At 56.6% G+C, this 9,668-nt stretch overlaps 2 protein-coding genes across 2 annotated transcripts; one reads left to right on the top strand and one right to left on the bottom strand.

The window, feature by feature from the left end:
* The first annotated feature begins 218 nt into the window (after positions 1–218).
* On the top strand, positions 219–1,384 carry LOC119311946. Its single transcript, XM_037587664.1, has one exon. The coding sequence runs from the start codon at positions 314–316 to the stop codon at positions 1,235–1,237; it is 924 nt and encodes a 307-aa protein (XP_037443561.1). The 5' UTR covers positions 219–313; the 3' UTR covers positions 1,238–1,384.
* Positions 1,385–1,421: 37 nt separating this feature from the next.
* Positions 1,422–4,280, bottom strand: LOC119311945 (BTB/POZ domain-containing protein At5g66560-like). Its single transcript, XM_037587663.1, has 4 exons — positions 3,948–4,280; positions 3,783–3,852; positions 2,220–3,542; positions 1,422–2,127 (listed from the first exon to the last, which is right to left on the bottom strand). Exons 1-4 carry the CDS (start codon positions 4,028–4,030, stop codon positions 1,585–1,587), a joined length of 2,019 nt encoding a protein of 672 aa, XP_037443560.1. The 5' UTR covers positions 4,031–4,280; the 3' UTR covers positions 1,422–1,584.
* Positions 4,281–9,668: the final 5,388 nt, after the last annotated feature.

The following is a 9,668-nucleotide window of genomic DNA, read 5'->3' as shown; positions in this document are numbered from 1 at the left end:
TTGAATTCCTTACCACATGTGTCATATGGTTGCATGTCTCTCACCTTGGTTTGCCCTAATATCTTTTATTACGAGCGGCTCTCAGTTTGTTGCTCTCCTTCAGAAGACTAGGAAGGCCCCTGTATCTATGGGCTTAAAACTTAGTACAGGCCAACACGAATTAACGTCTGATTCTAAAAAACAAAAAACAAAAAAAAAACACGAATTGACGTCTCGTCGTCCTCCCTCGCACCCTGCGTGCGGTTACACCTTCTCCTTCGCGTACCAGACAGACACTCCCTGAGTTCCGCTGCCACTCGCGTCGCCGGCAGATATGCTAATATCTCCAGGACTCGCGGCACCGGCGGCGTCTCACCCGCCACCTTTCCTCACCGCCGCCAGCCTCGGTGACCGCGCTACTCTAGGCGGCCTCGTTCAACCGGCCGCAACGACGTCGAAGACCCGCTGCTACATCCGCAGTCGCGGCCGCCCGCTGCTCCGCTATGCGACCGCCGACGCCGCTTCTATCGTGGGCAGCGTATCGACCAATGACACTCAATGCCGCCTGGACCGCGACGAGCTCCGCAGGGTCTGCCAAGAGCCCGACCTCGAGGGAGCAGTCAACCTGCTCGACGAAATGCTTCGCCGGAGAAGCGGCGCCGGTGCGCCGGGCCAACTCGCGCCGGAAGAGCAGGCCGCGGTACTCCAGTGCTACGTCGACGCGCTCTCGCTGGCCTCCCTCAGACGAGGCCACCGGCTGCTCGCCAAGTCCACGTCCCGGTACTCCGGGATCGCCACGCCCATCGTGCACAGGATCGCCACGCTGTACTGCAAGCTCGGCGCCCCCGCCGACGCGCGCCGGGTCCTCGAGGGTCCGTCGAGGCCGGCACCAGGAAAGCCCGCGGACGCGGCACAGGCCAAGCGGAAGGAGGCGTACGAGAAGGTGCGCGAGCTGCACGAGCAAATACGCGCGGCGGGGTACGTGCCGGACACCCGCTTCGTGCTGCACGACATCGACGAGGCCGCCAAGGAGCGCGCGCTCATGTACCACAGCGAGCGCCTGGCCATCGCGTTCGGGCTGGTGAGCACGCCGCCCGGCACGCCGCTGCGGGTCATGAAGAACCTCCGCATCTGCGGGGACTGCCACAGCGCCGTCAAGCTCATCGCCAAGGTTACCGGCCGCGAGATCATCGTCAGGGACAACAAGCGGTTCCACCATTTCAAGGACGGCGCCTGCTCCTGCGGGGACTACTGGTGAGACAGTCTCCACCACAACTGCCATTGGCATCCATTCCTCTCTTAGCCTATGTTCAGTGTCTCGACCATGCCTGTAAATTTTGGCAAAGGGTTTTGGTCTTGTGTAAGTGGAGAGAACAATGAAGCATTTTGTTTAGCCAACATATGACATGATGCATTAGCCAGCTATAGATGACACATCGAGCGATTGTGCACTGCTACAACGAAATCTGATTGATCAAACATGATGAAGCTCACAATTCCTCCTAGGAAAACCCCTCGTATTTTCACAAAGCGAAGCAAAGAATCAAGAGAACAAAACAAGGAAGCTGATGAAAGCTATCATGTGCAGCGGGGAGGGAGGAGGTATCAGGGGCTCTGCTCAATCCGTGCCCGGCGAGGCCGCGCCACCACGGACCGCGGCTGTGACTGGCACACCTGCGCCGGGAACTTGCATCCGAACCTCTTGGTCACCATTGAGCCCCACCTGCCCTCCGCGGCCGGTGCCGCCGCTCCCTTATCCCCAGCGGCGCCGCCGCCTCGGCGGTCTATCTTCTGGATGGCTTTCCTCATGGTGGTGCACTCGCGCTCCAGCTCCTGCACCCGGTTGCGCATGCTGTCCATGTCCAGCCTCAGCATTTGGTTCCCCCTCGTCGCCACCCGCCACGTCCGGCCGCCATCGCTGTCGCCGTCTTCCTCTCCTTGGCCCGCCGCACCGCCTTCATTCGCCACGATCGTCCGCGCGATGGCCCGGCGCAGCTGGAGCTGCTCGAAGAAGAGCACCTGCACCACCGTCCGCAGCGGCAGCCGTTCGTTCTGCGCCGCGTGCGTGCACGCCTCTAGCGTCAGCTTACGCCCGTCCACCACGCCGCTCACCTTCTCCTTCTCCTCCTCCCTCAGCGCTGGATGTGCCTGCACAAAGAACGGCGACGGTGGCTTGTGAGCACCGGCATTGCGCTGCAAGCATCGATCAAGATGGCATTCAGAATGTGTTCGGCAGAAACCTTGATGTAGATGTCGACGGCACGGTAAAGGCCGTCGTCGTAGACGCGGGCGCCGTCCGGCAATGCCCAGGCGAGGTCGCAGAACTTGTCCGTCTTCAGGTTGGCGTCCGTGGCGATCTCCCCAAGGTAGGCGTCCATCAGCCTGCCCACGGCCAGCATGGCTCGTCTGCTGGCCTCCCTGCCCGGCGTCTCCGCCTCGCTGCCCTCCTCGTCGACCTCCTCGACGCCGCCTCGGCCCTCGAGGAAGTGCCGCACGATGCGCTCCACGCAGTCCACGTCGTAGAGCGTCTCCACGAGGTACGAGTAGCTCGGGATGAGCAGGTCATCGACGGCCGCGTCGGGTAGCCTGGAGGCCACGCGCCGCTCCAGCATGTCACGGGAAGCCTCTGATGCTTGGAGAATGTTTGCCGTGCGCAGGAGGCCGAACAGGACGCGCGCGGTGGTGGCGCCCACTGCCGTGCCGGTGTGGGCACTGCTCTTGATGGTCTCCTCGGGTAGGTTGACAATGACGGTCTCGAGAAGCGCCTTCTGGTCGCCATCCGCCGACCGGGGGGCGGCAGCTGCGGCGGCGCCGGCACCGCCGGTGTGCCGGTCGGAGCGTGACAGCCCGGGGATGGACCGCTTGGCGTAGGCGATGAGAGCCCCCTCGAGGACCTCAGGGCCGACGCCCCGCTCCCTCATGGCCGCAATGACGCGGGTGAACGTCGCCAAGGACAAGCCGGCGAGGTCGTCGAACAGCGTGGACGTGGCCCCGGCGCCGGCAATTTTCTTGTGGCGGGTCCGGTCGCCGGCTCCCGCGTCGTTGATGGGCCAGCCGAAGAGCGCGGTGGGCGTGGACGCGGCGGCCTTGGCCGCGATGGCGTCCACGCAGCGGGACACGAGGCCGAGGTCGTCGGCGAGGGGGACGAGGTCCTCGCAGGACTTGAGCGCGCGGATGGCGTCCCTGGGGTTCCGGAGCACGGTGTGCGACATGAAGCGGTCGGCGCGGGAGACGAGGTTGTCCTCGGCGTGGTCGTCAGACATGCCGAGGCGCTCGGCGGCGCAGCGCAGCGGCGCGGCGGTGGCCGGCGTGAGGTCGAGCTTGACGCCGTAGCAGAACTTGGCGGCCAGCTCGAACGCCTCAGCGCCGCCGGGGAAGTCCGGGAGGCGGATGCGGTGCGCGTCGGCCTCCTCGTCCGCCTCCAGCACCACCTGCTCCTCCCTGATCTCCCCTGCCCCCTCATCCTCCTCTTCCTCCTCCCCTCCCCCGGCATGCCTCGCCAGGCTCGACTCCTTGTTCATGATCAGGTCGTGGATCTTCTTGCTCTTCGACATTAGCGGGAACTGCAAGCAAGACATCAAACACAACCTCAGCCGCCGGTCACTTTATTTTCAAGATCAAGAGCCGCAGTAAAATTCGACGCTCGAGACACAGCAGATACGAGCAAGATTAGCAGAGGACGGAGAGCGAGACAAACAGAACGAAAATGCGAGCTCCGGGAACTGTTACTACCAGGGCGAGGGATGGGGAAAAGCGGGAATTCCATGGCAGAGTAGAGACAACAAGATTCAGCACCAACCAACCTTGTGGAGATGGAAGGTCATGTCGCCCACCTCGATCACGACGTCGCTGGGCAGCCCCGTGGTGCAGAACCTGCCGAGCACGAACACAAAAGAAAAGTTAAAGATCACGGGACGCCAAATGCAATCGCCCGGCGGAAGAGACAACAACGAGGATCAGTCGCTTGCCATGCTTGGCCCTTGGGGCTGTGCTGCTGCTCCTCCCGGGCCACCTCCCTCTTGCCCTTGGCCTTCCTGCTCCCCTGCATCATCGCGACGACCCCCGCAGACACTCTCTCTTCCAGCTAACGCATTCGGGGAGTGACGAACGGATGCTCGGCTCGCGTGGAGAGAAGGAGCAGGAGAACGGGGAGCTCGCTCGCTCGCTCGCTCGCTCGCAATAATGGCGTGCCCCTAGTATTCCGGCGTCTGTATTAGGTGCGGAGTTAAATGATTCCGATTATAGGAGGGAGGAGGGAGACGGAGGCAGGATGGCGTTTTTGGTTTTTTTTGGGCGGGTGCCACCCTGCTCCGCTCTTTGCCTCAAAAGCACGTATCCTCCATCACCCCACCCCACCCCACCCCCTTTGTTAATTTGTTTATTAGGATTCAGCCAGCAGCAGGAGGAGTACTCGCTTTCTCCTAAACTACAGTTTGAGCAGCCCCTCTCTGCGACTGCAAGACTGCCGTCCACTCTACTGACAGACAAAAAATACTCTTCTTTTTCCGGTGTATCGCCATCAGGATCGGTCGCGGCAAGAGTGAAGCTCACGTAGAGTGCTGGGCCGTTCACGTGTTCGGTATGCCCCGACCTGGCCCTCCCAACCACCTCGCATAAAATTTAGCAGTTTCCAAACGTAGCAGTTTCCCGGGAATTCCGTGGAAACGCCAAGATTTTTACAGTGTAGAACTCAACAAGATTACTAGATAACTCATCGACAATTACTCCATTTGTAAACCAGCTCTAGGATGGTAGTGATCCAGGGACTGTCTGGATCACGCAACAAGCCAAAAAGCGGCAGTAGATTAACCCAACTGGGCGCGAGCCGGGCTGATCAAGCGCTAACAACGAGAGGAATGAAGGGAATCTGGCGGCACGAGACCAGGTAAAGACTGTTCTTTTCGTTGAGACCAACGTCCATGCCACCATTACCATATGATCCAGCCATCTTTCCCTGTCAGACAGGTCAAGCGACCAAGAACACTGCAGCCTGCGGGTTTTTGAACTTTGAAGTCGGCGCCGCTGCTGCTGCGTGCGTTGGGAAAATATTTGAACCGCCGAGGGGAGGGACATCATCGCCTGCCCTGCCCGGGCGGTGATAAATGGGGAGGCGTGATCCGGCCATGAATGCCGGAGGCGCTGGCGTACCCGCCATTTATTGCGTAGAGGGAGGGAGAGATATACAGAGAAAGGTGCAGGTTTACAGTGGTAGATAGATCACGACGTAGTGACCGGCCCAGGTACCCGGCGAGCCGGCAGCTCCCTCGCCGCACCGCCTGGAAAAGGAGGCTTCGGTGTCACTGGTCACCCGCACTCGTGCCGGTGGGGGTGTGTCAGTCTGCCTCTGCCCGGTGCGTGGTGGGCGTGCCTGCGTCGTGTGCCGGAGGTTGATGGGCCTGGGCACCTGGCAGTGCGCCATGGCGTGGCGTGGTATGGGGCATGGAGACAGCGCACGAAAAGGCACAAACAAAGCTACAGTCACTACCTTAACTTGGTTCTTTAGAGCGACTCAAACTGTCCTGTCTCCCTTTCGGTTGAAACAGACACGAAAATCGGTCCAACGCACCGACGTAAATTGAACCAACGTTCGCTTTTTGCCTGCGCGACCCATTCCAGGTCTAAATTTGGGCCGCGTTTGCTTCAGCACGGACACGCAGCGGACGGGTGCGACACATGCCCTTGTACTTTCCCTGGCCTGTCAGTCGGTGGCACAGTGGTCATCCCCCCCCCCTTTCCCCTTGACAGACAGCGCACCAAGCCGACCCCCTCGCCACCGGCTCCCAGGCCAGCCGCCCGCACCCAGATACCTTCCTCAGCAACACGCCACCCATCAACGGCCCCATACTACAGTGTTGCTGCACTGTTTTCGCCGCCGTCGCAACACTCCAACATCGACGACACCCCCTCTGCCTCCGATGTCGGCAGCACCGCCTTGCGCGACCTCGCTCGTCGTACGCCTCCACGCGGACAGGCCTGCTACCTGGTCTCGGAGAGGCGCGAGGCTCTTCACCGGCCGGCTCCTTCCACCACGCCCGCAAGGTGTTCGACAGTTCGTCCGCAAGGTACAAATGGAGTCTGACGACGGGTACTTTTTCAACAATTTCATTTGCGATTCGAATGATTCGAACTGGTGATTGTGGTTGCTGTTTTGATCGTCCATGACCACACTAGTAGGCGCTGACCGATGTTTAGGGGCTCGATCCAGGGGCATACTCCGGCGTTGAATCACAACACAGAGATTGGCCATTGCCTACTCTAGTAGGAGTAATTCGAGTCCCCTAACCCGCTCTTCAAACACAACCTATTCCGACGTCGCTTTCGGATGGCTAGACATGTGTTCAACCGTATCCGAGAGGGGGTGGTGGTGTATGATAACTATTTTGAATGCAAGGAGGATGCCTTGGGAAAGATTGGCTTCTCTCTTATCAGAAATGCGTTGCAACTATTCAGATGCTTGCATACAGAGTACCCGGTGATCTCATTGATGAGTATGTCCGAATGGAGTCCACATGCCTAGACTCCATGTACAAGTTCTGCAAGGCTGTAATAGCAGTGTTTGGCCCGGAGTACTTCAGAGAGCCAATTGTTGTAGATCAGTCTGGTTGTTGGCGATCAATGCTAGTAGAGTCTTTCCAGGATGCTTGGTAGCATAGATTGTATGCACTGGGAGCGGATGAACTGCCCTTCTGCTTGGCAGGGGCAGTATAGGGACCATGTGAAAGCTTGCACTGTCATACTTGAGGTTGTGGCTTCACAACATCTTTGGATTTGACACTCTTTCTTCTGCATGGCCGGCTCTCACAATGACATCGACGTGCTTCAGCGTTCTCCGGTGTTTGCAAGGCTTGTTGAAGGCAACTGATCAGAGGTCAATCTTGAGATCAATGTCCAGCACTACAACAAAGGATACTACCTAGCTGACGATATCTATCCTCGGTGGACTATTCTTGTGAAGACAATCCCTAGCTATGTAGGAGAGAAGAGGAAGAGATTTGCCCAAGCACAAGAGAGTGTTAGGAAGGATGTGGAGCGTGCCTTTGGTGTTCTTCAATCTCGATGGGGCATCGTTCGGTATCCTGCTAGAACTTGGAGCACCAAGAAGTTGTGGGAGGTCATGACTGCCTGTGTGATCATGCACAACATGATCGTAGAGGATGAGCGTCCGGATGAAATCCACGACCAATGATTTCAATTTCAGGGTCAAAATGTTGTGCCTAAGCATGGATGAGCGGCAACGTTTGCATAGTTCACTGAATTTCATCATCAAATACGTGATTGGAAAACTCACATTCAACTACAAAATGATTTGGTTGAGCACATGTGGGATCGTGTTGGCAACCAATAGATGTATTGGCTATTTAAATTTTATTTGTATTGTAAACTATGAGATATTATCTGGTTGAGAAACTAGGAGATATTTGAATTTGGTTGAATTATGTGAAGTTGGAGGTCTTTCATGTGTATGTAAAAAAGAGCAAAAAATAGGTCACATACTGGCCGCGTGAACGAAAATGCGTCAGTGGGTTGGGCGAACTTCAAACCCCAACGCGAAAGGGGACGGACATGCCGACCCAAACGGACAAAAAAGAACAAACCACGCATCCGTTTTGGTCAGTGCGTTGGAGTTTCTCTTAGAGCATTTACAGCCGGACGCCCCAAACTCCCCTCAAACGTCCGGGCAGATGACTCGGTCACAAAAAAGCGACCCCGACGGGCGCCTCAAACGGGCCTCAAACCCCCGGGCTGACCGACACACCTCATATCTATCCCACATCTAGGGCGGATATGGGGCGCCCGGGCGTGCTCGGGAGTGTCCGCCACGTTGGTCCCGGCACACGCTGGCCCACCCTGACCCACATATATTCCTTCGCATACGTTCGCCGGATCAAACTCTAGCCACTCCCCTCCACTCCCCTCCGCCACCCAAGCTCCCGCCAGGCGATTTCCGCCTTCTCCTGCATGGCGGGAAACAGATCCAAGTTGTACACCTACAGCGGGCGTGGGATGTGGTGGACATTGGCAAGGCGGAGTTCTCCAGCCCAGGCGCCGCAACCGCGTCATGGTGGATGTCGACGACTCGTCCCAGGACGGATCCATCATCGATTTGACGTCCATCGACACCGTCCTGGTTTCGGGCTCCGACAAGGAAGAGTAAGGCATGAGAGACGGCGGTGCTTTGAGTCCTGTGAGCCGGCTCGTGTCCCATGCCCTACTCTACCTTGCCGGCGATTAGGCCACACACTCTGGGGAGCGTAGCCAGCCGTCGGACATGGGCACGGCGGAGTCAGATGAGCTCGGCCTAGATTAGCTTTTATGTTGCATGTAACAATATAGATTTGAGGTACCCGGTTGTAGAATGGATTATTTGTGGCGTGACCGGTCACTATCCGTGGACGCGCCCGGGCGCGTCCGCATGCGTTTGAGGGGGCAGATTTGCTGTCCGCGACTGTAGATGCTCTTATACTACCAAGGTGTGTTGGTTGACATATCTATTTTAGGGCATTTTGCATACTTGTACCACTTGTAGGATCTAGTTGTGAAGGATGCAACATGTAAGAACAAAGCTTAACCTGGGTAGGGTAAGGGTGGAATGGCTTCTGATACAGAATCTTAAACCTATTCTTCAGAGCTCCAAATGCACTCTCAACTGTAACTCTAAGGCCGAAGTGTCTGAGATTGAACAGTTCATGAGGAGTCCTAGGATAGTTCCTACTAGAGAACTCGTTCAGATGGTACATGGTTTTCCTAAAGGATGGAAAAACACCTGGCCGACATGCATAGCCAACATCTTCTAGGTAGAACTTGCCATTTGGTATGTTTATGCTATTGGGTCTACACATGCTGTCACAATGTTAGCATCATGTGCAGATCCTTCCCAGCCAGCCAGCCAACACATATGTGAACTTCAGATCGAAGTCGACAGCAACAAGCACATTCTAGCTTGTGTAGTGCTTCCTCCTATTGTATGGTGCAGATTGTGACCTCAACACTCTGGCAGTGACATGAGTACCATCTATAGCCCCAATGCAATCCTGAAATGGCATTACAAGATTGTGTTATGGCTATAATAGAACAATAACAACATATCACGCATGAACTACATCCTGTCAGTGCTCACCTTGAAGTATGGATACATTCTTGGGCTAGTGTGAATCTTGCTAGAAGTCCGGGTTGTTGGTGACCTGATCATCTCTCCTCTGAGTTTCCCAACAACATACACCACTTGCCCGAAGTACCTGGAAATAGTCTCTATTGATCTCCTGAACGTGGTGCGCATAACCCTAAGCATCTGGTTATGACCTACAACATGGAGGAACATGGTAACTTGCTCTTCCAAAGTGGTGTGGATGCTATCTTGTAGCAGCCCCCCTGCTCCTGAACATCTGCACAAGCCTTGCGAAAGGTGCTCTTTTCATTCGAAATATCCACAGTATCTGTATCGTTGAAGTCGTAGATGTAGTTCAGATCCACTATCCTCCCCCGATCCCGGATAACATCGTACCATACCGTATGAGAGGTTTGTCATTCCGACGAATAGCTCTCTTATGGACCAACAAGATCCAGGCCTGAACCACAGCTATCAGCGATGCTGCCTGAACTACAAGCATCATCCGTTCTTCCACAACCTAAGCGACATCCATGGTGCAGTCAGCAATGGCGTTATCGACCCTAAACGGTCCTAACGAACG

This window comes from Triticum dicoccoides, chromosome 5B (assembly GCF_002162155.2).
Source record: "Triticum dicoccoides isolate Atlit2015 ecotype Zavitan chromosome 5B, WEW_v2.0, whole genome shotgun sequence".
NCBI classification, from domain to species: domain Eukaryota; kingdom Viridiplantae; phylum Streptophyta; class Magnoliopsida; order Poales; family Poaceae; genus Triticum; species Triticum dicoccoides.
The sequence above is the reverse complement of the archived record's forward strand: the minus strand, read 5'-3'. Positions and strand labels throughout refer to the sequence as shown.

Coding starts and splice junctions, on each gene's coding strand:
- LOC119311946 (XM_037587664.1), top strand. CDS start 314: ATGCTAATATCTCCAGGACTCGCGGCACCGGCGGCGTCTCACCCGCCA.
- LOC119311945 (XM_037587663.1), bottom strand. CDS start 4,030: ATGATGCAGGGGAGCAGGAAGGCCAAGGGCAAGAGGGAGGTGGCCCGG. Junction 3,853..3,947: donor AGCCCCAAGGGCCAAGCATG/GCAAGCGACTGA, acceptor CGTGCTCGGCAG/GTTCTGCACCACGGGGCTGC. Junction 3,543..3,782: donor TGACCTTCCATCTCCACAAG/GTTGGTTGGTGC, acceptor TCTTGCTTGCAG/TTCCCGCTAATGTCGAAGAG.